The sequence below is a fragment of the Lissotriton vulgaris genome, chromosome 1_1 (genome assembly GCF_964263255.1).
Source record: "Lissotriton vulgaris chromosome 1_1, aLisVul1.2, whole genome shotgun sequence".
Taxonomy (NCBI): Eukaryota; Metazoa; Chordata; class Amphibia; order Caudata; family Salamandridae; genus Lissotriton; species Lissotriton vulgaris.
Window position 1 is genome coordinate 369,390,869 of NC_141685.1, and position 27,183 is coordinate 369,418,051.

A 27,183-nucleotide genomic window follows, 5' to 3' on the forward strand; every position below is an offset into this window, starting at 1 on the left:
TAAGCAACATATACAGAATAAAGCCCTCTGGCCCCCCTCCGTAAAGTCTGTACACAGCCAACTGGCCCGCAACCCTGGGGTCGGGCGGCGAAATGCTACAGGGGTCAGCAGAATGCTGGAGCTGGTCCGGATAACACACTGTCCGTCATCTGCTTTTCCAAACAAACCCAAAACCCCAAAATAAACCCCCCCTCAAAATACCTACTAACTGTGAAACCCCCCCCCCCCTCACCACCAGCGCCAGGGAGCTTATCAACATAGGATCTACTATGTGACCCACGGGGAAGGTAATAGGACTGTCAGTGCTGACGTTCATCGGGACTCGGGGCGAGTCGCTTCTTCACTTTCGGAGTCGCTGGGGGCACAATAATCCCTGAGGGCCTGTACTAGCATTTCCCACTCCAACGCGGCCTCCTGCGCTTTCTCATTACCCTGCCTCCAAGCCAGCTGATATCTTAGCGCGCTCTCACCCGCCGCCCATTTCAAAAGCTCACTGTGCCATCTGCTACCTGCCGGACCAGCTCATGCCTTCCAGTTCCTGGTCACCTCTCGCTTAGCAAGGAGGAGCCCCAAGTCGATAAATTTACTGGAAATTTTATTCCGGGGGGTATGGGGGAACCAGTGCAAGAGCCCCACCGCCGCATCGAATGATAAGCGCCTCCCCGTCACCTCCTCCAGGGTCGTCGCTACCTCCTGCCAGTAGGACGTCAGTCCTGGACAGGCCCATAACATGTGTAGGAGGTCCGCCTCCTGAGCCGGGCACCTAGGGCATTCCGCTGAAGCCGTGGCAAAATAACGCTTGATCTTTACCGGGGTCAGGTACGCTCTATGGAGAACATAATAGTGGACCAGTTGGAAACGGGCGCTACGTGTGCCCTTCCAGGCACGTCTCACCAACTGGGCCCAGGTCGTCTCCGGGATCTCCCTACCAATGTCCTCCTCCCAGCGAGTCCTCAATGTGGTGAGAGGAACCAATCCCTCGGCAATCAACCTGCCGTAGAGGCAAGTGACCGCCTTCACCGTGCCCGCCGACATCATTATGTACTGGCACACCTGAGACAAGTGGGGTTCCTCCAGCCCGTTCTGCCAGTGCGCCTGGATCGCTCGCACAATGGCCGAGTGCAGCAGAAAGTCGCCCCGGGGGATCCCGAAGCGGTCAATGAGATCCTGAAAGGACAGGAGCGCTCCGTCCTCGTACAGATCACCGACGAGCTGTAAACCGGAATCCTCCCAGGCCGCCAATCGTGACCAATCCCCTCCGTGGGGGAGGGCCGTCAGCATCCCCAACGGTATTTCAGGCGCGTATGGTATTCTTAGTTGGCCTCTGGCGTGAGCCCGATTCCAACACAGTCGGATAGTCCGTTCCTCCATCGACAAGTCCCGCAGGACCAAGCGTTGTCGCAGCGCTATAAAGGGAGAGAACGTGCCTGGCCATACCCGTCCCTCTACCGTCTTCCGGGCCCCTGAATTCCCTGGCTATCTCCTGGGCGAAGGTCTGGAGCTGCGCCGCCAGATAGTACTTCTCGAAGTCCGGCACAGCGAGCCCCCCCTCGTCCTTCGGCCTCATCAAGGTATTGAGGGCCACCCGTCGCCGGCCCGTTCCCCAGAGGAACCCGACCACCATAGAGCGCAAGCGACGAAACGTGGCCGGTGGGACCCAGATCGGCAAAGTCCGGAAGTAATACAATAACCGGGGAAGCGCCACCATTTTGAGCAGGGCGATGCGTCCCGCCACTGAGAGCGGCAGCGTGGCCCAAAAGTCCATGCAACCTCGGAGTGCTCGAATGCAGCGGGCAATGTTCCCATCTAGGAGGTCGGGTTGGTCGTGGTAAACGAATACCCCCAGGTACTTAAAGCAGTCGGGCTCCCATCTGATCTCCCTACGTAGCGCAGGGGCGGGGGTACCCCTGCGTACCGGAAAGAGACAGGTCTTAGACCAATTCACTTGGAGGCCTGAGACCGCTCCGAACTCCGTAAGCGCCAGTTCCGCTCCCCGCAAAGCGTCGACTGGGTCCTCCAGGAAGAGCAGCAGGTCGTCCGCATATAGCGAAACATAATGCGGGCCCGCAGCCGTCCATAAGCCCGTATAGTGGGCTCCCGAGCGAAGGTGCATCGCCAGTGGCTCCACCGCTAGCGCAAAAAGAAGCGGGGATAAGGAGCACCCCTGCCGCGTGCCTCGTTCCACCGGATACCGCGATGAAATCAATGGGCCCGATCGGACCCTGGCCGAAGCAGAAGCATATAGAACCGCGGTCCATCGAACAAATCCCTCCCCGAGGCCGAATCTCCGTAACACCGTGCGGAGGTAGTCCCACTCTAGGCTATCAAAAGCCTTCTCCAGGTCCACCGATAAGACTACCGGGGATGGGGCATCCACAAATGGTTCCCCAAGCAAGCGGAACAACCTTCGAATATTCATAGTCGTGTTCCGCCGTGGGATGAAACCGGCCTGGTCCTCATGCACCAGGGAACTCATATGTCCCAGCAGCCTCGAGGCCAAGATGCTGCTCAATATTTTGTAGTCCACCGTCAACATTGATAGGGGACGGTAGGACCCCGGGTCAGATGAGTCTCGGCCCGGTTTGAGGAGAGGAACCACCAACGCTTCACACATCGAGCTCGGGAGTCGCCCCAACCTCTTCGCCTCCCTGTAGACCACCAGTAACCGAGGGGCTAAGAGGTCAGCGTAAGCTGCATAGAACTCCACTGGTAGGCCATCTAGGCCCGGGGTCTTGTTCCTCGCCATCCTTTTGATGGCCCCGCGGATCTCCCCCAAGTCGATATCGGAACCCAGGGTTTTCGCCACTTCCTGTCCTACTGTGCGGAGCTCCAGTGGGCGAAGATAATTATCAAGCCGGTCTGGGTCATGTGCGGAGCGACTGCGGTATAAACATTCATAATAATGCCGGAAGCAACTAAGAATCTCCGGTTGGGTGTGTACCTCGGTCCCATCTGCCCCACGCATATTTGTCGTCGTCTGGGACTGGCGCGTAGGGTTGGCCAACCAGGCCAGCAACGCACTCGCCCTGTCTCCCTCCGCGATAGACCGGACCGTATAGGCCTTATAATCAAAACAGCGGAGCCGTTCGACCTCCACCGCTACCCTCTCCCTCGCCTCCACCGTTTGCGTTTGCAATTCTGGGTGTCCGGGGCGGCTAACTTCAAGCTCGCGGAGTGCCCGGTCCGCTGTGTCTAAATCAGCCAGGATAACGCGCCTCATGCCCACCAGCTTCCTGCCATGTTGTTGGAAAACCTTCGAGGCTATAACTATTTAGAACATTTGTGAGGAGGGGGGCCCATAGAAACATATTATCTTTGAATATGTCGATTGGGATGCCATCCGGCCCAGGGACTTTGGCATTTGCGCTTTCCTGAATGGCCTGTTCTATTTCTGGGAGTGAAAAGTGTATCTGTAAAGGGAATGTGTCTGTCGGGCATTTCTGCAAATCACTTTCATTTATCAACCAGGGATCGAGGTTGTGTGGTTCAACCAGATCGTCCATTTTATATAGATCTGTAAAATGGTTGATCCAAACATCCTCTGTTATAGCAATTTCTAAGAGGTATGTCCTCCTATCCCTGAAAAAAGGTGCATTTACTTCCCTCCAGAAGGCCGTACTATCCCTCAGAGTGCTAGCTTTTAATAACGCCTCCCAGGCGGCATCTTTCAGTTCCCTTTTTCGCTTCTTTATCGACTGTTTATATGCCAGTCGAGCTGTTCTGATTTCTATCGGATCTTTGGGTACTCTTTTTAATGTCTCTTTAAGAGTATTATGGGCTCTTGAGCATTCAGAGTTAAACCAGCCCATAATCTTAGCCCTCTTTGCTTCCTAGTCAAGTTTTTCTTAATTGTGGCTGCTATTTTCCCAAAAGCCACTTTTACGGTGTTCGGGTTAAGGGGTTCTTCGAGGCAGATCATGAATTGATCGCGATCCTCCATGACCAGAGCTTCCAGGAAGGTTTTCCGGTTTACCTTGGACCATTTTATTAAATAACCATTTGTGCGTGCCAGGGAAATCGAATGACAGTATAGAGTTTCCGATGTCTGACTGGTCCTAGGGCCTACATCTAATATTGCACTAATCGGATAATGATCGCTCATGGCAATATCCTCATTTTTAAAATCCATAACACTACGATAGTGGCTATTGGACATCAGCATGAAATCTATTATGGAATATGTCCCCCTCCCGTGAAAAGTGGGTTGGAAGTTGACCATAGGCTCAGCAAGCTCATTTACAAAGCCTAGATCCCAATCATGCATTAGTTTATTCATTAGGTTTCCAAAGTGGGTATGTTCAAAGTGGGTGCTTAGTTCGCCATTTAGGCTTCTTATATCACAAGCGTTTGTGCCACTGTGCAGGCATAAATGGCAGTTAAAATCGCCCATCACTATGGCACATCTTTCTACGTTGCCCCGTCCCGTTCCCCACTTCAGGGCATTTGAGAGCTCATCCATGAATTCTAGTTGGTCATCCCTCGCAATATTATACAGATTAATCAACAAGAAACTATGGGCCCCTTTCCCGTTCATTATGAAGGCCTGTTTTTTATTTTTATTCTTATTCTTGTCCCGGTCAAAATCCAGACTCTCTATTGTCATGTTTGCCATATTTGAAGCGTACATGCAGAGACCACCTGAGCTCCTACCTTTACCAGCCAAGAAAACAGCATTCAAGGACCGACTTGACAACAACGCCCACAACAGCAAGGAACTTTTCAACATCGTCAAGGAATTTTCCAACCCCTCGGCCAACTCCAACGACATCACCCCCTCTCAAACCCTCTGCGACTCCCTGGCCTCTTTCTTCCACAACAAGATTGCGGACATCCACAACAGCTTCGACAACCAACCCGGAAGCCAACCCACCCTACCATCTGCTGACCATCTTCCCCCCGTTAACACCCTTAACGCCTGGAACCCAATCTCCACTGAGGACACCATCCGCCTGATGAACTCCATCCACTCTGGATCCCCCACAGACCCATGCCCTCACCACATCTTTAACAAAGCAGACTCCGTCATAGCTCCGCACCTCCGAGACGTCATCAACTGCTCCTTCAACTCCGCCACCTTCCCGGAAGACTGGAAACACGCTGAACTCACCGCCCTTCTGAAAAAACCAACAGCAGACCCCACCGAACTCAAAAACTTTTGCCCCATCTCGCTTCTTCCATTCCCGGCCAAAGTCATCGAGAAAGCTGTCAACAACCAGCTCGCCGCCTTCCTCGAAGCCAACAAATCACTCGACCCTTCACAATCTGGCTTCCGAGCCAAACACAGCACAGAGACCGCCCTCATCGCAGCAACAGACGACATTCGAACTCTACTGGACAACGGAGACACAGTCGCCCTCATCCTCCTCGACCTCTCTGCAGCCTTCGACACAGTCTGCCACAACACCCTTTTGCAACGCCTCAGAAACATCGGAATCCAAGGAAAAGCACTAGAATGGATCACCTCGTTCCTCACCGGAAGAACCCAGAGAGTCCGCCTCCCACCATTCAAGTCCGAGGCCTCTGAAATCATCTGCGGCGTACCACAAGGATCCTCAGTCAGCCCCACCCTCTTCAACGTATACATGAGCCCCCTTGCGGCCATCGCTCGCCATCACAATCTCAACATCATCTCCTACGCGGATGACACTCAACTGATCCTTTCTCTCACCAGGGACCCCAGCACCGCCAAAACTAACCTACACGAAGGAATGAAAGAAGTCGCAGAATGGATGAAACAAAGCCGTCTGAAACTGAACTCAGACAAAACAGAAGTCCTCATCTTAGGTACATCCCCCTCTGCTTGGGACGACTCTTGGTGGCCGGAAGCCCTCGGAAAAGCACCCATCCCGACAGACCACGCACGGAACCTAGGCGTCATCCTGGATTCTTCACTCTCAATGAACAGACAAGTCAGCGCCGTATCCTCTTCCTGCTTTAACATCCTTCGCATGCTCAGAAAAACATTCCGCTGGATCCCCTCCGAAACAAGGAAAACAGTCACCCATGCTCTGGTCACGAGCCGACTAGACTACGGAAACACCCTCTACGCAGGCACCACCGCTAAACTCCAGAAGAAACTCCAACGAATCCAAAACGCCTCAGCCAGGCTCATATTAGACATCCCACGCAACGAACACATCTCTGGTCACCTTAGAGACCTCCACTGGCTACCCGTCAATAAGAGGATCACTTTCCGACTGCTTACCCACGCACACAAATCACTCTACGACATCGGACCAGATTGCCTCAACTCTCGACTGTCCTTCTACACCCCCTCCCGCCAACTTCGCTCTTCCAGCCAAGCCTTCGCCACTGTACCTCGCATCAACAAGACCACCATGGGAGGCAGATCCTTTTCATACCTGGCTGCCAAAACATGGAACTCACTCCCCGCTTACCTTCGCCTCACCCAGAATCACCTAGCGTTCAGAAAGCAGCTTAAAACGTGGATATTTGACAAATAATCCTCCTCCCCTTTCCTTAGCGCCTTGAAACCCTCTGGGTATGTAGCGCGCTATACAAATTTTATGACTTATGACTTATGACTTATGGCCGGGGTAAAATTGGTGCTAAAGCCATCTAAGTTGGTAGACTCCAAATCCCAACACTCTTGGAAACACATTAAGCCAAAATTATTGACAAAATTCTGAAAAGTTGGGTCTGTGGCTTTTTTAGAAAGTCCCGCAATATTCCATGTTACAATGGACAAATTGTCCCTGGGATTTTTTCTACTTGGCCCAGTTCGAGTTGACCCCTCTCTTAACTGGATTGAACCCTCCATTATTCCTGCACTAGCTCTTTGGGCTATAAGATTGTTTAGATTGCCGTCCAGTAGGACTTGCTCTTCTCCCCATTTATTGGTTGGAATATTAGCCCCCCCAGGTACACTACTTAGTACTAAAGGGTGCAGGCTGGGGGATACTTGGTCAATGGACGGGTCTATATTATTTTTCCCCTGCTTGTGTATGGATGAATGATAAGTCCTCTCATATATTTGGGTATGAATTCCCCTTTTGGGTGTGGGTGACTTGTGTTTTGTAGCGTCTGTCTCAATGAATGATAAACTTGGTGATGGTCAGTCTACCATTTCTAAACAATAAAACCGGTTGTTAGTTTGTATACCCCTCCATCCCTCCAAATAACCTTGTTCTCTTCTTGGATTCCAGGGTCAGGCCTCCCACTCCCTCCTTCTATTCCGGTGGTCTACTTGACTCCAGTTCCATTCAGAGCATTGGTTCGAGTTATACGGGGGTTCTTGATCATAGGCATATGTAGGAGGATAAAAGAAGGACAGACGATTTGCATCAATCCCTTCTTTTTTTGCCAGTACTGGCCATGAGCAAATATATTCAACTGTGCATGGGTCATCAAAATTTATAATGATACAATCCCCCTGTATTCTTTTCTTTGTTTCTCCTAATCGCACCATAGAGATTCTACTATTACGATAAGGGGGAAGCGGTCTATTAATGCTCAGCCATTGTTGAACTTTATTTTTTAGAGACCAGGTGGATTCTCTCACATTTTCGGGGAGCTCTGGGGCCCCCGTGAGGACCACCGTGAATGGGCTTGACTCTGGTGGTAGGTTAATGGGACGCCTAAACCTCCCTCCCTTTTTTTTAATCTACCTCCGGTTGTGGTGCTGGTGTCTTGGGTGGTGTTAACTTCTGTTTTTCTGCCTGGGTTGGTCCTTTGGGGTTATCAGGTATTATCTGTGTATTAACTTGCGCTACTTTTGTTTTTTCTTGTGCGATGGGCATGTTTACAGGAGTTTTTGTTGATAGCCCTGGCTGTTTCTGTATAGCATTACCTTTGTTGCCCCCCACATTAGTGACTCCTAGGACTTTTACGTTAGCCGAGTTGTTTGGATGAATAGTCAACTTGGCTATTTGTTATTCGATATTCATTAGGGTTCGCTCCATGGGTAGAAAATGGATCTTAATCAGCTCTCCAAAGCTGGCTAGTAGCTGTTTATTTGATTGACATAGATTACACGCACCCCCCCCTCCCACCTGTAGCATCTTCATTAGTCGGTGTTAAAGAAAGGCTGACTATAGATGTATTTATAGAGTTTAAATCATTTTGTGAAGGGGGGGAGTTTCGATGTCTTTGGTTCTTTGCAGGGGCTTTGGCAGGTAAATGTTTGAGATCTTTCTTCTTCTTGTTATTTCTTTGTTTTGGGATAGCTCCCTCCCTCCTCCCCGTTTCCAGCTTTTTGGGGGATTTTACTTGAATTGGGGGTCTAATTGAATTGGGCTCATAGCCAAGACTTGGGATTTCTCTAAGTCTTCCCTTATTTCTGAGTCCATGGAGAGTTGGAATGCGGATAGATCTACATTATTAGGGATGCTATGGATGTCTGCAGGGATTTCCATCAATAGTGGGCCGATTACTCCTGACTGGATTGGGGTTCTAGCTGACGCCAAGGGGCCCATAGAGGACCTTCTTGCTATGACTAAGTCCTGTGATACCCTTCTTTCCAGGAGAATAATCCCCTGATCTATCGCCTCATTTGCCCTCGTGATGAATTGATCGATCGGGCCTGTGATCTGACCTACACCCTGTGCCGTTTTGCTCCTGCTTCCCCTTGTACTCATAATGATTAATGGTAAGAATTAGCGTGTATAATACAACAATATGAGAAGGTAGTAGTAGCAAATACCTAGGGGTTGGTGGGAGCCCTCGTAGCGACAATAGGTTAGGAAAATAGATTTAGGCAATTGAGCATTTACGAAAGATAATAAGTGCAACGTCTCGATGGTAGATTGTTAATAATATGGCCCAGTCCAGTCTTACCCGGTCTTGAACGGGCTTAACCGGGCCCGCCCTTGGCCCGGGCTTCGCCCGGCATCCCGGGAGACGGAGGTGATGCTGAATTTAAGCGCCTCCTGGTGCGCAAAGCTGACAGTATGTGCCGCTAGGGCTGCTGGGGTTTGTAGTTTGTATGCCCCGCCCACGCTCCACTCGGCGGCCTCGAGTCCGGGATGTTGAAGGGAATTAGGAGGCGGGAGGCGGGCAGGCAGGACCCCAGACGCTGCTGTTCCTCGGGCTACAGCGATCAGCAACAGGAAGAAACGCAAAGGGCTTGACTGAAAGTAAGATTGCCCCACTCGACCGGGGTGATGCTGAATTTAAGCGCCTCCTGGCGCGCAAAGCTGACAGTATGTGCCGCTAGGGCTGCTGGGGGTTGTAGTTTGTATGCCCCGCCCACGCTCCACTCGGCGGCCCAACTCCGGGATGTTGCAGGGAGTTAGGCGGCGGGAGGCAGGCAGGCAGGACCCCAGACGCTGCTGTTCCTCGGGCTACAGCGATCAGCAACAGGAAGAAACGCAAAGGGCTTGACTGAAAGTAAGATTCCCCCACTCGACCGGGGTGATGCTGAATTTAAGCGCCTCCTGGCGCTCAAAGCGGACAGTATGTGCCGCAAGGGCTGCTGGGGGTTGTAGTTTGTATGCCCCGCCCACGCTCCACTCGGCGGCCCGACTCCGGGATGTTGCAGGGAGTTAGGCGGCGGCAGGCGGGCAGGCAGGACCCCAGACGCTGCTGTTCCTCGGGCTACAGCGATCAGCAACAGGAAGAAACGCAAAGGGCTTGACTGAAAGTAAGATTCCCCCACTCGACCAGGGTGATGCTGAATTTAAGCGCCTCCTGGCGCGCAAAGCTGACAGTATGTGCCGCTAGGGCTGCTGGGGGTTGTAGTTTGTATTCCCCGCCCACGCTCCACTCGGCGGCCCGACTCCGGGATGTTGCAGGGAGTTAGGCGGCGGGAGGCGGGCAGGCAGGACCCCAGACGCTGCTGTTCCTCGGGCTACAGCGATCAGCAACAGGAAGAAACGCAAAGGGCTTGACTGAAAGTAAGATTCCCCCACTCGACCGGGGTGATGCTGAATTTAAGCGCCTCCTGGCGAGCAAAGCTGACAGTATGTGCCGCTAGGGCTGCTGGGGGTTGTAGTTTGTATGCCCCGCCCACGCTCCACTCGGCGGCCCGACTCCGGGATGTTGCAGGGAGTTAGGCGGCGGGAGGCGGACAGGCAGGACCCCAGACGCTGCTGTTCCTCGGGCTACAGCAATCAGCAACAGGAAGAAACGCAAAGGGCTTGACTGAAAGTAAGATTCCCCCACTCGACCGGGGTGATGCTGAATTTAAGCACCTCCTGGCGCGCAAAGCTGACAGTATGTGCCGCTAGGGCTGCTGGGGGTTGTAGTTTGTATGCCCCGCCCACGCTCCACTCGGCGGCCCGACTCTGGGATGTTGCAGGGAGTTAGGCAGCGGGAGGCGGGCAGGCAGGAACCCAGACGCTGCTGTTCCTCGGGCTACAGCGATCAGCAACAGGAAGAAACGCAAAGGGCTTGACTGAAAGTAAGATTCCACCACTCGACCGGGGTGATGCTGAATTTAAGCGCCTCCTGGCGCGCAAAGCTGACAGCATGTGCCGCTAGGGCTGCTGGGGGTTGTAGTTTGTATGCCCCGCCCACGCTCCACTCGGCGGCCCGACTCAGGGATGTTGCAGGGAGTTAGGCGGCGGGAGGCGGGCAGGCAGGACCCCAGACGCTGCTGTTCCTCGGGCTACAGCAATCAGCAACAGGAAGAAACGCAAAGGGCTTGACTGAAAGTAAGATTCCCCCACTCGACCGGGGTGATGCTGAATTTAAGCGCCTCCTGGCGCGCAAAGCTGACAGTATGTGCCGCTAGGGCTGCTGGGGGTTGTAGTTTGTATGCCCCGCCCACGCTCCACTCGGCGGCCCGACTCCGGGATGTTGCAGGTAGTTAGGCGGCGGGAGGGGGGCAGGCAGGACCCCAGACGCTGCTGTTACTCGGGCTACAGCGATCAGCAACAGGAAGAAACGCAAAGGGCTTGACTGAAAGTAAGATTGGTAAGTAAGTAATCTTTTTGCATGATTAATTAAAATCTTTGCAAAATCGTACATTAAAAATTAGGTCACATATACCAATATATTTGTTAAGTGTTTCAATATATGTTACAGTAAGAACAGTTAGTTATAAGTTTTATCAAATTGACGGAGGTAAAAACAGATGAAAAAATAACTCCTGATTTAACTGTTATAATTATTGTCCATGTCCGTAATGCAGTGCCCTGCATTGTGCTCCATTAGTATCTGATTATGATTTCCAGTTAGAACCGCGGTTTAAGAGTTGCCGCTTCTGTCATTTGAAACCAGATCTCAGTGCATGATCTGTTATATTACAGTTAATTTTGACATAGCTTTTGCAATATTAACACATTTCACCAATCAGCATGCTAGTTGGATATCACTTCCAACAAAGCATGCTTTTAGTGCTTGCCTGCGGGTTCGGATCCCTCTCATGTTCCAGGCTGGTTTTAGTAGCATTTTGAGCTCTTTCTCAAAGCCTCTGCAGTTGCACAACAAGTGGAGGATATCGTTTTTAAATTTGCCGCAGATTTTGCAGTTTGTGGTTGTGTCTGACCTTTGCCAAGGGGGAAGGTGCTGGTTAACTGGTAAAACACCCATCCTCAATTTCAGATATGATTCCTTTGCAATCTTTGAGAATCCTGTTCCCAGGTAGGTTTGCAGCGCAGCCCTTGAGTAACTCTGAATGACAAACCACCGGTTGAAGATGTTAAGGCTGCCCAACAAGATGAAGGTTTTTTCATGGTAAAGTCTCTTTTAACCAAAAGAGCCTCTTGAAATACACTGGATTGATGCTTTAATTGCTAAAACATGCCAAATGCTTCAGGTGAAACTGTTTCAGACCAAACACTATATTGTTGGTGAAAAACAATAGCATACATAAATGACAAAAGTCTCTCTGGTCTCACACAAAAAGCTCAAAACAGAAATCTGGGTGCCAGAAACCTCTTTGAGAGTGCACAGCTTCACCTCTAATGTTACAAGATCCTTGTGTCCTCTCAATAGGGAACCTCTTCCTAGCACTTGGATGTAGCCCCTATAAAGTGTTGACTACTGTCCAACAGAGCAATTTTTAACAAGCACAGTTAAATACCAGATTTTTCTCAGATACCCAGTGCTTTAAATGGGCTGGTCACTGTTCAGTACTGAGTACCTGCACTATATTTTTGGAAACAAGAGTATTTGCATGTTTCACCATTGCTGCAATACATTTAATGGGAGAATGCTGGCACTTCTCAGGAGCAAACAGGTACTCTGAACAGGAGTACCAGCACTTCTATATTTCCATTTAAAGCACTGCAGATACCCATCTTGAAGCCAGAATAGTTTTAGCCGAGGGCCACATCTGCGGCAGCATTAGACACCTTTAATGAGGTGTGCCAGGTGCAAACAGGGACAGTGCATTCTATTACATATCATGCACAGCTTCCAGTGCAGCAGTTTAGTCAGAGGCAGAGCAGCCATTTAAAACAGCTGCTTCAGTGAAAGCAGCATCTGGTCAGCACTTCAAATAGAGAACAGAGGTCCTTCTGCAGGCAGGTGAAGTGAATGACTGTACCCGCTTGCAGGGGGATATCTGGGGTATCCAATAGGATGCCCTTACAGACGGAGGCACATTAAAGTTTGCCTCTTGATGGCTTCTTTGCCTCTGCCCTGATGTCCATAATGAGGTTTGGGTGCAGAGGCAGAGTATTTTCCTCATTGCATGAGGCTACATCCCGAATAATAGGGAAATGCCACCTTAAGATATCACTGCTAGTGCCCAAGTCACTGAAGGAGCTGCACAAGTGTCTGTTGCCCCTTTTGTCAAACTAAAATGCCCACATGGGTGTGAAAAGCAGCTGCAAACGCCTTAGGTAGTACATGGTGCTTGTAATTCTGGGAACCTAATGAGTTGCCTCATTTCTCAGCCTTCATCTGTTATTTAGCCCACTGGTCTTCCTTGTTCCCTTGACCATTACATTTTAAAGTTCACACTATGTGTCCATATTTGACAAAGCTTTAAACCTCTCCTTTTCTGTTTTTTTATGAAGAAAAGCAGTTTGAAACATAACAAGCATTTACAATGCAATAGGTCTCGCATTACTAAAGTTATAGTTGTTTTGTCGAATTGTTTTTTTGTAGAAATAGGTATGTATTAATGCTGATTATACAAAATATATATGTAAAAAAAGGAGAAGGAGGCCTCCTTTTAGATACAATCTGGGACAAGGAGCTCGAAAGTGGGAAGACAAGAGGAAGTCCCAACACATTCAGAAAAAAAACCTATTTGTGTGTTTAACTATTGTATCTCCATATGCCAAGTAGCTTCTAGCGATATCCAATCTAATGCCAAAAGCACAATATGAAACATAAATCAAACATCAAACAAATCTTAAACGGTGTGTGAGTTTCTAAAAAAATGCAATTTATTACAAAACAATAAAAACAATATTACAATACATGATAATAGTGCCAAGAAAAACAAGTACAGTTGCAATGTAGGCTTAAAATCATTAAAATACACAATTAAAAATTGGTCAGAAATTCACAGTTGTTGAGGTAGTCGACGCGTTTCGGTGTATACGGATACCACCTTCTTCAGGACAAACAGATTCTATTTCGATTTGTCAAGATTGACTTTTCACATTCTACCCAAGAAAGATAAGTGGCCCATTTTACAAACCCACGTGTACACCCTGTTGTATCTCAAATGCCTATGAATAGTACTAATGCGAATGACTCTCTGAGTAAGAGAAATGACTTATCTCAGTGTGTGTTAAAAACAAATGTGCCCTAAATATGTACTAGCAGGAACTATGCATTTTCAATGAGTATCAGATTTTATGAATAAAGATGTGTGTCTAATTGTAATGTTCTTTCATATAGAATCTGTTTGTCCTGAAGAAGGTGGCATCCGTATACACCGAAACACGTCGACTACCTCAACAACTGTGAATTTCTGACCAATTTTTTATTGTGTATTTTAATGATTTTAAGCCTACATTGCAACTGTACTTGTTTTTCTTGGCACTATTATCATGTATTGTAATATTGTTTTTATTGTTTTGTAATAAATTGCATTTTTTTAGAAACTCACACACCGTTTAAGATTTGTTTGATGTTTGATTTATGTTTCATATTGTGCTTTTGGCATTAGATTGGATATCGCTAGAAGCTACTTGGCATATGGAGATACAATAGTTAAACACACGAATAGGTTTTTTTCTGAATGTGTTGGGACTTCCTCTTGTCTTCCCACATATACAAAATATTATAAACACAATTTTATATTTTATGATCTCAATATTGGTGTTCCATTACATACAGTAGTTAATATTTAATGGTTATTGGTTTCACCATAAGAATATTTTGTATATAGTGATTTATCTTGTAATATAGCAATGACATAAATAAGATAAAACTTGCTTTTGTTTGTAGCTCAACATTGCATATGCGAGTACGCTGGGGGCTTCAGTATACCTTCCTGTTTGTGAGTGTGTCTTTGTACATACATTGTTGTCAGTGTCTGCATCACTGCGTGTTCAGCTATTTGTACGAGTATACATCACTACTCCTGTACGGCTGCAAGTACATAATTGGTAAACGCATGCATTCTTCCTGCATGTATATCACTGCTCCTACCTTTGTACTTCTCTGTGCACACAGCCAACTACAGCCTAATTTTGAGAAGGAGATGGCATTCACTTAATATTCATTAAGAAACGTTGTTCACAAAAAAAAGCTCGTAATTGGTAAACGCACGCTAAACGCACGCAAGTACAGCCGAATTTCGAGGGGGAGATGGCATTCCTTTACTGTTCCTTAAAGCACCCCGTTCACCAAAAAAAGCCCGTAATTGCTAAAGACACACGCGCGCACCACAGCAAGGCATGTAATTTCTATTACTGTTCCTAAAGCACGCCCTTCACACGTGTTATGTTCTCCTCATGTATCAGTTCTGTTCCTATTGTGAAGCGCTCTGACACCTTCGGGTAAAGTCCACGCTATATAAAAATGCATAAATAAATAAAGTAATTGGTAAACGCGCGCATTCCTCCTGCATGTATATCACTCCTCCTACCTTTGAACTTCTCTGTGCAGACAGCCAACTACAGCCTAATTTTGAGAAGGAGATGGCATTCATTTAATATTGGATTAAAAAACGCTGTTCACAAAAAAAAGGTTGTAATTGGTAAACGCACGCTAAACGCACGCATGTACAGGCAAATTTCGAGGGGGGAGATGGCATTCCTTCACTGTTCGTTAAAGCACGCCGTTCAACGAAAAAAAGCCCGTAATTGCTAAAGACACACGTGCGTGCGCTACAGCAAGGCGTGTCATTTCTATTACTGTTCCTTAAAGCACGCCGTTAAAAAGCCCGTAATTGCTAAACACACACGCGCGCGCGCTACAGCAAGGCGTGTCATTTTTGTTAGCATGCCTGTAGCTCTGTTGCTCCTCCCACGGCCTATTGGTGTCGGTTACGAGCTTCATGCGCGTAATAGACACCAATAGGCCATGGGAGGAGCAATGCTCGTGCAAAAAGCCAATAGTATGAAGTCTTTCATTATCGAAAAAACTCTAAGGCCATTGAGGTAACAGTAAACAAAAAAGCACACACACAAGCATTTTACAGTCAAAAGTGGCTCTGAAAACCCCTTTTTCGATTACAAAATGCCTCGCGCTGCGCGAAGCACTGCTACGCAGTGCAACGCTAGGCACGAGACCTAAAAAGGATCACTTCTGTAGATTGTACCATACCCATATAATCTCAAGCTGCACACTGCACAGTGTAGGGTGTTCCTTTGCTCTTTTTGAAAGTGGACTCATTATATAAAAATGCAAGATAAAGTGTTTGAAACAAGCTACTGATTTTTCAGATATGTGAAATCTTTGAGCAAGGTACATAGCTAGTTCTTCTTGCTTGGAGAACATGAGGAGAAAGCATGCCTCAAAAATCTGCAAAAGCTCAAAGAGGACAAAGAAATCTCAGACTGTGGAACTACACATTGCAGTTTTTTTCTTCAATGAGTCTTTATGTACTTGCTAGTGGTATTAGTTTGTGTAGTGTCATGGGTCCTTTTGGGGCCACGTGCCTACTTACTTAAATCTAATGTTCATCCATCATTTAAGATGTATCGGCACGATTCACAGAATGAACTTAAGACTCAATCCTAAACTTACTACTGTTTTGGTATTCACAGATTGCACTTACTACTTTTGGTATTCACAGAATGAACTTACTACTTTTGGCATTCACAGAATGAACTTACTACTTTTGGTATTCACAGAATGAACTTACTCATTTCGGTATTCACAGAAGTTAGGACTCCTAACTTTAGGACTCCTAAATGCCTCCTGTGAATACCGAAAGTCTTAAAATTAGGATTTTTCTCAATTTAGTAGTAGTAAAGTACCCTAGTCATTGGGTGTCCTGATGGACGACTCTCTGTCGTTCAGGTCACAAATCAATGCACTGTCCTCAGCTACCCATTATGTGCTTAAAACTATCCGGAAAGTCCTGCCATTTCTTCCGGTGGAACACAAGAAGACAGTAGTGACCGGACTGGTGATGTCCCGGTTAGATTACTGCAACGGTCTGCTACTGAATGCCCAGCAGGGACTTTTAAATAAACTTCAAATCCTGCAGAATGCAGCAGCACGTATCATCACTGGCACCCCCAAGTTTGCCTCAGTAGCTCAGGCCCTTATAAAGCTGCACTGGCTGCCTGTTCACAAAAGAATTGCTTTTAAGTCACTCTGTGTGATTTTTAAGGCGCTGCATGGCCTGGGCCCCCAATGCATGGCACCTCTTTTCCAGTGGAACAAGCCAGTGCGAGCTCTAAGATCAGCTGAGCAGGGGCTGGCAGTAGTCCCTAGAGTAAGGAAAGTCCGCTGGGGAGGCAGAAGTCTATCCCTGGGAGCTGCCAAGCCATGGAATGCGTTGCCTTCGAGCCTCAGACAGATCCCCGATTTGCTCACATTCAGGAGGGCCCTTAGGACCTGGCTCTTTACATGCTAACTCCCTTGCCCACGCCCACTAGCGATCAGTCAGCGCCAGGACACCTTCGGGTAACAGTGCGCTTTAAAAATGTCATGAATAAATAAATAAATAAATAATTTTAATCAGTTTTTTTCAGTCTTTTGCCACAGAAAGTCACCATATTTGATAACTAAAACCTTCAGTTAATAGCTTGCACCCTCCCATGATGGAAAGATCCAAGGAGCCAAGGAGCATGGTATAGTGATGCAAGATACATTTTGAATGGAGAATATTTGACTGCTTGCCCTGCACCTAATTTTATTGCAGACGCATTTTTTTTTACCAGTGTCTGCTGTATTTTATCCCACCACAATACCCTTTTTGGCATGGAACCAGTAACCACCCTAGTACTTACTTACCAGCAAATGTGGGATCCTGAATTATGAACGAGGAACCTTGAATAGGAAGTGACATTTATTTGTGTTCTTGAATAACACAAACTTCAAAAAGTAAATCAACCATTGTTAACATTTAATCTTTCAGGAGTAATACCCAGCAACTCCTGAAGTAATCTACACTTATTGTGCAATTGACACAAAATCATCCTAAGTAATTCAAGTTTGTCCTGAAGTTGTCTTGAAAACACTCAGAACTAATTGGCACTCATCCTAAAGCAGTCATGATATCATCCTAACGTAATCCTTGTTCATTCTAAAGTTGTCCAATACATTCTCATCCTGAAGTTGTCCCTTAGTTTTCCTGGGGTAGTATCATACATACAGCGCATTTTTCTTGTTTGCACCAGGCGCACCTTTTAACAGGTGCGCCCAGCGCAAACAAGGAAAATGTGAAGTTTTAGGACGAATGTGCTCGGAGGCTATTTGACAGTGGGGAATAGAATGGGGTATTCCACAATGGGAAGGGGTACATACAATTATATTGTCTGCAGGTGACTTGCTTATCTATATCAGGAGCACCATGGAAGTCCCCTCTTCATTAGCGTACATTCTAAGAGACTTCGCCGCCCTGTCGGGGATGAAAGTGAACGCAACAAAACCTTGCCTATACCTCTTTGATCGTACATGCCTGGGCCCTTTCTACGAGCTCAACAGAACTTCTATAGAGTGGTGAGTAGACACCTTCTGCTATCTAGGGGTGCGGATTTACCGCCAAACTGGGGACCTCACAGAGGACAACCTAGACAGAGCGGTAACGTCTATCAGGTCCCAGATGTCTTTTGGAGCATGCGCCTGTTAACGGTCATGGGACAGGTGGTGCTCGTTAAATTGGTGGTACTGTCAAGACTTCTGTATTACTTCACTAATTTACCCATACACATCCCCCCGCCCTTCTTTCGTGACCTGGAATGCACCATCAGGGACTTCCTTTGGGAGAATTACCGTTGACGAGTGGCCATCAAAAAGTTATAGTTACCTACTGACCGAGGTGACCTGGTATTACCTAACATGGATCAATACTACCTCGCCGCGCAGTTGCAGTGGGTGGTCTGGTGGCTAGCAAGACGCAACTTGTCAGAAAGGCCACCTTCACCTGGCTTGGTCCCTTAATGTCCTCATCAAGTAATTTAATCCTTTTCTGAAGGGGAAACCTCCGGCTTCCCTACTGCTTTACACGGCGAATCGCAGCTACTGCATATCCTTATATATCGCCAGAAAGCCATACACGCCTGCTCTGCCATTACTGGACACACCCAGAAAGCACGCAGTCACAATGGCGACAGAACCACGTCAATGGGGAGCAGTGGGGATCTGAGGGACTTATACAGGAAGGGCATCCTAATGTCGTGTGACACACTGATGGGTGAAGAAGGGTTGCATCTGGGACAATTTCTGTTGCATTGCTCGATATTGGGGGCCTTAACTAACCAATGGGGCGACATGACGACTGGGCCTCCGACACATCTAACAATCCAATATTTACATGTCACGAGGCAAGGTAAGTACCTTACGAAGTGGTTTGCAGCCTCACTTAGACACCACACCTCAATAACATTATTACCACTGAGACAGTGGTGGGAAGAAGATCGACCCAGACCAGGAGTGGGAGGCTGTACTGGAGAGCCTATCAAGCCTCCCTAGGAACATGTGTTTCAGGCTAATACAGTACCACATTGTACAAAGGGCGTACCTTTCACGGCCATAATTAATAAGTATTTCGCATGCTCCGATGCCGCTTGTCCATGCTGCGGTCTTGCAGACGCGAACTTGCTACATATGCTGTCGAACTGTCCTCACCTACAGGGATACTGGAGTGCTGTAGTAGAGGCCCTGACCCGATGCACGAAGCACACACTCCCCTTTGAGTGGGAGGCCGGTATCTTACATCTGTATTGTACAAGTAAGTGTCACAGGGAGACCTCCCATTTTATCAAACTAAAATGATAGTAGCAAAGTGGATGATCACAAAAAGGTGGAAATTGGCCAAGCCCCATTAGGTACTAGCCTTGCAGCACTCATTGTAGGTGTGGGCCAATGCGGAAAGTGTAACATTGCACTGGGATGACACAATGGGACACCACAAGCTCCCAATTGCAACACACTGGGACACAACCTTGAGAGATTTCCAGAGCAAACATAACTCCGTCGCAGACAGGGGGGCTGCTGAAAGCGGACACACCTGAGAGACGTTCACAGTACACATTTGCATGTGCGCCTACAAGTTCCAGAACATAAATCGCAGCTAAGCATGCTGGGTGGAGAATCGGGTGTCGGTCCAATCATGTTATAGTGCCACCTGTTTGTTTTTCTTTGTCTCTCACATTATAACCCGCCTCCCAAGTTAGTAGACCACCACATAGGTGCTTGGATAAACACACCACGAGGACATTGGCATAGACCTGAGCTCAACATGGGACACTAGCCAAGAACGAGAGAGTTATGCAGAGTCCTCATGAGATACTGGTAAATGCAATAAGCAGGCAGTTGTTAAGCAGAGGCAGGCACTATATGATTATGTGCTTTGCATCAGATGTCCAAACAGAGAAAATGTAGTAATTTGGAATGACATATGTGAATGTCTACTTTTGTTTATAAAACCTCTAATAAAACAGATTTAACCCTTTCGATGCTGATGACGAGCTCAGCTCGTCATCACCCACGGGTGTCGTGTGCTGATGACGAGCTGAGCTCGTCATGGTGCCACTAAAATGGCATTTTACAGCACAGGGGGGGAAAACGCCCAGCAGCCATGTGGTTAAACAAAAAAATTTAGGATGAATGCACTGCCCACAGCGCAGTCACGAACTCACGCTGCCCCCAGGGCAGCGTATTCATGTGAAAAATGGAGCGGCTGCTTTGAAGCAGCTCCGTGTTTCACAATGCAGGCGGCAACGAGCCTGCACTTTTAAGGGGGATTAGAGATCCCTTTGCAGAAGGGTGCAGTGAGTGGCTGTACCAGCATGCAAGGGGATGTCTGTGGGGTCCATGGGACCTCCTTTTCCCCCTCCAGAGGACTGCCATCAGGTGGCGTACTGTCGGTGAGCCCACTAACCGCTTCTTTGCCTCTGCACCTGTGATAGGACATGGGCATAGAGGCAAAGAAATCCCCTTATTTATATGGGGCCACGCTGCCATGCAAATGAGGAACGCTCACTGATGACAGCGCCGACCCTTTAAGTGCGATAGCGCTATCGATATAACAGAAGGGGATGCGCAAGCGTCTGCGCCCCATTCGGTTATACCAATGCCCCGGAGGCGTGCAAAGCGGGCTCAAACAACCGTTGCGCCCTCAGGGCACTTCAGTAATATGCTCTCTGGAGTAGTAGGTTCTCCTTCACTGAACTTCTGGGGGTAAAAAGACCCGTATGTCCATCTTTTACGTATTTATATTTTAACGTGGCACATTGTACATTGATTAGGTAAGACTCTATTTCATGTATGTATAAAAGTTTCTGTGCTTAGAGTCCGCAGTGCAGGCCATCATTATTGACGAGTGGCCTATCACGGAGTATGAGAACATATTTGAATTATTTGGGCTATTCTAATTTGAAACCCGTTTTTATTGAATATTAATGTTTCTGTGATATCACAGTAAAGCAGGCAAGAAACACGTACTGGGAAGCTACACAAAGGTAAAATAATAAAGGATGCAAATGTCCCCCTCAAATAGCTTTACGCTGATACTATGTTTCATATTTGTAAGAGTCATATTAGGTCGTTTTTTTGTAAGCACTGCCATCTTCTGGTTTAAAAATGAACTACTCTACAAAACTTTCCGCACTACAAAACTGATCTGCGTGACGGATGCTTTGAACGAGTTGCTCGTTTCTAAAGTTATCAAATGGCGGACACTAAATAATCACAGAAATGGCGAATAAGTTGAGCTTTCTCTACAATGTGATACGTTCTTTGGCAGATTTTCAAAATTGTGTATATATTTGTAACACCAAATAAGTTAGCATGAAAGCGGATTATTTTGTCATCTTTCGAATGTGATTATATATACACATTCTGCTGTTTATGACATCACCGCTTGCTCGAGTTTACTTTTTTTTAAATACGAAGTGCATGAAACAAGACTGGACTCATTGGAAAACTAGCCTCTGGTCGAATGTTTAATTCTTTATTATAAACACATAAAACACTTTATTCGTATATTTGGGAAGAGGTGGGTGGTTGTTTAGTTGCCGAACAGGCAGAGAGAAGAGGATACAACTGCAGTTTTAGGTAGGGTAGCTACCTCTCCAAGAGAAAAATACCGGCCATTTGTTGGTTTTTCAAGAGTGAAGAGTCTATCTACAAAGGCCCGGATTTGTTACTAAATTGGACTTTAAACAAAACCGAAAGTATTTATTTGTAACATGACTTATCTGCCCCTTTGTTTATTTTAATAATTAGTCAGGTATCGCTAACACAGCTCTAGAACGCAATTTAAAGTGTTTCTATTTTTTTTTGCTGTTTAAAGCACGTACAGATAAGACTAAAAATTAACCCTGGGCGTAGGACTACGCTACGTTCGCAGATTATGCATAGTTAGCGCTACAATGCGCTACACAAATTGCACGTAGCATTGTGCAAAAAGGGGTAGCAGGCATTTTTTGCTTGCTCGCGTTACTCAACGTCAAGTTGGCGACCGCGAGCGAGCGAAATCAACATCCAGTGAGACTTTTCCCTCGTTCGCAATCAGCAACATCAAGTTTCCGATCACAAGCGTGGAAAATATACCTCCCGGCGAGATTCTCAACGCGGGGAGGTCAGGTTTCTCATTGCGAGTGGTCGTGTATGCTCGCGATCACTCGTGATGAGAAACTACCAGTCCGCGTTGAGAAAGCTCAAATCTACTCGAGCAGCAGAAAACGACCGCTTGCACTGTGCAAGATGCCGTTTGCAATGATTGCACAGGGCAGACAAGCATCCGGCATTGTGCAATCAGTGCGAACAGTATTTTCCCTACTGCACTACGCAGTTCGCATAGCTTGCGTAGTGCGAAGTGCACTCTTCATAGCTACCCGTAGCGTTACTACGCAAACTACACCCAGGGTTACTAAAAATACCGACTTTAGATGATTTTGCTAATTTTTGTTTGGGACATTCAAATACTGATGGTGCCAACAGAAAACCGGCCAGGTGGCGACCTTGGTCTTCGACCCATCCTTTGAAGACAGTGAGTCTTAAGTGACTGGGCTATGCAAATCCCTCGCTTGCTACAAAGTGTGATTTAGCACAACACCTCCCCCCCCCACCCCCAACGTAAAAAGAACTTGGCTCTAAGAGAATCATCAACCCAGATTGCTAATAGCAAACCCACGTCAGAAATGTTTATGGGCTCGGGCAACGGGGCTCCTAATAGGGCCAGAACTCTTGTTCAAAGTTTTCAAATATCTCGTAAAAGGAATGATAAAACACAATATAGCCAGTATCTGGCGCCATCTAGAGGTGGAAGCCGTTTTAGCTGCCTTATTGTTGGGGACAGCAGCTTTGACTTCAGTTGTTACAAAATCTATTATTAAATATTTTGCAGCAAGAGTGTGCGGCGACGGTCAAACTGGTGCTAACGAACTGGAAGGAATCCACCAAGACTACGTACAAAGGCTGGCTCAACTGGGTCACCCACCTCAAAGGAGCGGACAATCTGGCGTTGTAATATTCTTCCTGGAAAGCGTCATCCAGGGGCTTGTGGGAAGCCATGGACAAAACCCTGGTCCCGTATGATCAGCCATAAGAAACCGTCCTGCACTCGTTTGCGGGCAGTGCAGCTCCTAAAGTGCAATGGACATGCCGGGGACTAGAGCATTCTTTTGCCAAGTCAGAATGGTATATCTAGCTGTCTGTCCTATCCTTCTCCTCCGCTTATTCCTAACGTTCCTGTACTTTCCTATCTTAGACCTACTTCTCTACAAAAAATATAGCTAGCAAAGGGAGACCCACGCAAATTGTACTGTTCTACTCTGTTTATGCCAGGGGCGGTAAACCCTTATAACAAATGTTTGTATTATGTATAGAAAACTCATTAAAAAAAAAAACTTTAAAAAAGAATGTGCTGCTTCGGTAAGAACGACCCCCATTCCACCGACAGACCCGGACCGGCCCCCCACCCCGGTCCTTTACTTTGGCATTGTAAAGAGAACATTTTGGCAATTAAATTAAGATTTTCTTTTTTCTTTTTTAAACAGTTCTCAGACCTACCAGCGGAGGTACAGGAAGCAGTGCAGGTTTTGGGGAGAAGTATCGCCGAGATTTCCGGATGGCAAATTTTTCAGTGGGTAAGGACTTGCCAGCAATTTTCAGTTTTAAACTAGGAACAGTTCTGAAAAAGTGAAAAAACACAAGGCTATTAAACTTTTTAGGCAACATGAAGTAGTGGGTACTGATATCTGGGAAAGACAATGTTGCTCTAAAACCAACTTCTATTTTGGCCCGCCTATCTGAACAGGAGCACGGTGATGATGCATATATGGGGTTGCTCACAATGCATTAGTTCAAACAACGACTCAACCCTGATAAAAACAGACCAACTTTACTGTTCAAACAGAATAATTACAATGGGAATTATTTTGGTGTCTGCAGTCTGAGATCTTTTAAACAATTTCTTTTCAAGAAATGTTAATGCATTTGAATTCATTCAGACTAGTGGAAGGAAGATTGCACCAAGAATAAATGTAGCTGACTTGCCTTTTCACTAAAAATGGAAGACATAAGAAAATCATAACACCCAAAGAAAAAAATACATTATTACAGTGCATTAATTGTAATAGATTTACTATCCAATTATGGGTGGTGAGGACCTGACTTTCCAAGCCTCCATAAGCAAATTCACTATACATCCACCATTCAGTTATAGAAAACAGCGTTTAGGAATACAAAACGTTTTCTCTGGTTTTGGGGGGAGTGGGACTGCGTGTAAATGCTCTAGAACCGTGGTAATTGCAAGTGCAATAATTTTGTACTCAAAATTTCAGATGTTTTATTTGCATTTCTATAGCACACTATCTCCCATGGAGGTATCCCTGCGCTTCACAGGTGAGTTGGGGTGGGTGGGGGGGGGGCTAGGGGGGAGGGGGAGCCTTGTGGGGACTTACTGGAAATCTGCAGCTTCTTGTGGAATATAAGAAGCGAGGAGGAGGCTCTAATGTGCTGTGGGGTGTCGCTCCAGGCTTTGGGTACAATTTACAAGAAGGCTCGACCTCCTGATCTTCTTCTGTGTATGCGTGGGACATGCACTAATAAGAGTCCGGCTGAGCGGAGGTGCCGGGGGTCGGCAGAAATGTATGCAGCTGTTCAGGTAGGCAGGGCCTGTGTTGTGCTGTGCTTTGTACGTGAGGGTGAGGAGCTTGTACTGTGTGCGCTTGTGTATGGGAAGCCTCTGGAGGCTCCTTAGGTGAGGTGTGACGTGGGGCCAGCGTGGGAGGTTGAGGACACGTCTGGCCACAGCGTTCTGGATGGTCTGAAGGCTTTTCATGAGTTGCATGTTGTTTCCTGCATAGTCTGAACGTGCATCAGTGAAACCGCTCTAACTCGTGTATTGAACTTTCTGATGTCGACTCATGACAAACCCCTCCTCTCTGTATCCCTACTCCTGGACTGCTCTGCAGCTTTTGCACCCCAAATATTGTGACTCCCACCTATACAGGTGTGTCAGGTGTGACTCTTGAGTAGTTTGCCCTCTAACTTTCCAACACTTCGTCTCACTAGCGTATCAGCGTGGTCCTCTCCTCTGTTCTGAATTGGGGATCCCATCGCGTGTGACCTTTGCCCAGTCCAATTCTGACAACATTCAACGTTCCTCAAGGACATCACCCCTTCATTTGGTCTTGCTATCGCACCTCTGCCGTGAACACACTAAAAGGATTTTCCCTTCACACTAAAATATCCAATTGACTCGCTGCCCTCTGACACAGGCTGGCACTCTGATCCCTGATGTCCACTCTGCTCACACTACCCCTTTCACGCCCCATAGCCTCCCTTATGATGCTCCTAACCCCTGCCCATCTTCCAGGGCCCTTCTTCGGCAGGGTCATTCCCCCACGAGGGTGGAGTTCTTCATCTCATCCAATTTCTCATCAGTCAAGAGTCAACTATTGATAATTTGAAGGAATTACCCAATGTCCTTATCTACAGAGGAAAATCACGAATTAATAAGCTATTAATGAATAACTGTATGGTTGTAATAGTCCCACAGTGACATGGAGATGTTTCTCTACTTAAGGACCAAGAGTCTAGAGTTTTTCATACCTGATCCACTGTTAGGTCCTGAGTAAATCACAAAATCTCCTCATGCCTTAGTTTCCTTCTATGCCCAGGATAGGAGCATCTATGAAACACTAAATGACAGTCCTACGTACCACACAGAAAAGGAGGTTTAAATGGATATTCTTTATTTATGATTATTGGCAAGGCAATGCCAAGAGGCAATGGAAACTACAAAAAATGCTCACATACAATGAACACTAAAACATGGGAAAGAAATATAGAGGAAAGTGCAATCATGTAAACATAATGCAATTTAAACGAAATCAAATGGTACACAGAGAGCATGGTGTTCCCTAACTTTAAAATAAGCTAAAACCTACTTTAACATGAGTGTTTATCACCAACTCACAGGCCTGGACTTGCAACATGTACAGAGTTCTACAGAGATGAAGCAGTCAAGGAAAAAAACTGTTAGCAAAAACAAATAAGTTGAGACTTGGAAACATCCACTCATCCAGTTGCTTTGCTCCTCGTCTCATGTTAGCCCTGTGAAAATATTTAGCTTATCACCAAGGAACACTGGTTGACCAATTACATTATTGCACAGAGCTTTATAGCCAATACCAACATTCGCATTACTATTCATCATAAAAAGGCACACCACCCAAGATCCCCTAACTATTTCAGGAAGATCTCCAAATTAAATTGGACAACGAGTGGTATTTATGAACGAATTGAACAAGAGGTTGATTCGGCTCATCACCACTATTCAATACTTTGATAGTACTGGGCATATCTTTCCGGTGTTCTATGCATCCATATTGCAGAATCGCCAATATATATTACCTTGCATATGAATGTGTTTCCTATTATTTTTCAACTAAAGGCTAACCACGCCAACTGAACACACACATTAACAATTGTAATAAAATGTAGTGTGTAAATATTGACAAAACAAATATTATATTTAAAAGAAGAAATTGTTAATATTTCATGGTGGCTGGATGGTATAAAGAAAACCAAGATGGGCATACATTATGATTGTTCGGAATCATCTATGCTCCTTATTGTGGAAACAATGAAAGGAATCCGTTACTTTTAGGGGCAGCACTGTAATATAGGGACTGTCCAGGTGTAATTAAATGTATGTTGGTATAATGTTTGACTACAAACTTATTGTGGGAAAATAGTCTCCCACTTCTTCTATGTAGGTAACATTTTGGGTAGGGCAAGTGAACGGGATTATGATTTTTTGGCAAACGCTTACCATTAGGCTAAAGGTTCCAACAAACATACTGGCCCAAATTGCACAAATCGAGTTAGAGCATCAGTCATGTATGAAATTAAATTTCTGAAAAAGCTCGATCACAATCTCCAGTATTCGCTAGTCAGATTTTCTAAAGGTTAATGCCACAAGGGGGGAAGTTATAAACAAGCTCTTCATACTTTTTGGGTTATCGTTGACATTAAAAGCCCTTTGCAAAATTGATTACCATCCTAAACAATAGCCTTGTGGAAAATTATATCTGCACTATAACACTTTTAAAGATGAATGCTATCTTAAAATAAAAGTCTCTTGCAACAGACACCTCCCCGTGCAGCCAGAGATTCTGTCTTTCATTATCTGAGGAAACTACAGGACTCAAAATTACAAAATTAACTATTGTCCCTAAAAAA

General features: G+C 46.5%; 1 protein-coding gene across 2 annotated transcripts in view; it reads right to left on the reverse strand.

Moving 5' to 3' along the window:
• Window positions 1-27,183, reverse strand: part of TTC39A (tetratricopeptide repeat domain 39A) — a 668,968-nt gene that overhangs the window by 19,152 nt on the left and 622,633 nt on the right. For both annotated transcript variants that reach the window (XM_086952421.1, XM_086952420.1), the window contains exon 14: window positions 23,503-23,623. In XM_086952421.1, the coding sequence (XP_086808547.1) occupies window positions 23,503-23,623 (121 nt within the window). The remainder of the gene's footprint in view (window positions 1-23,502; window positions 23,624-27,183) is intronic.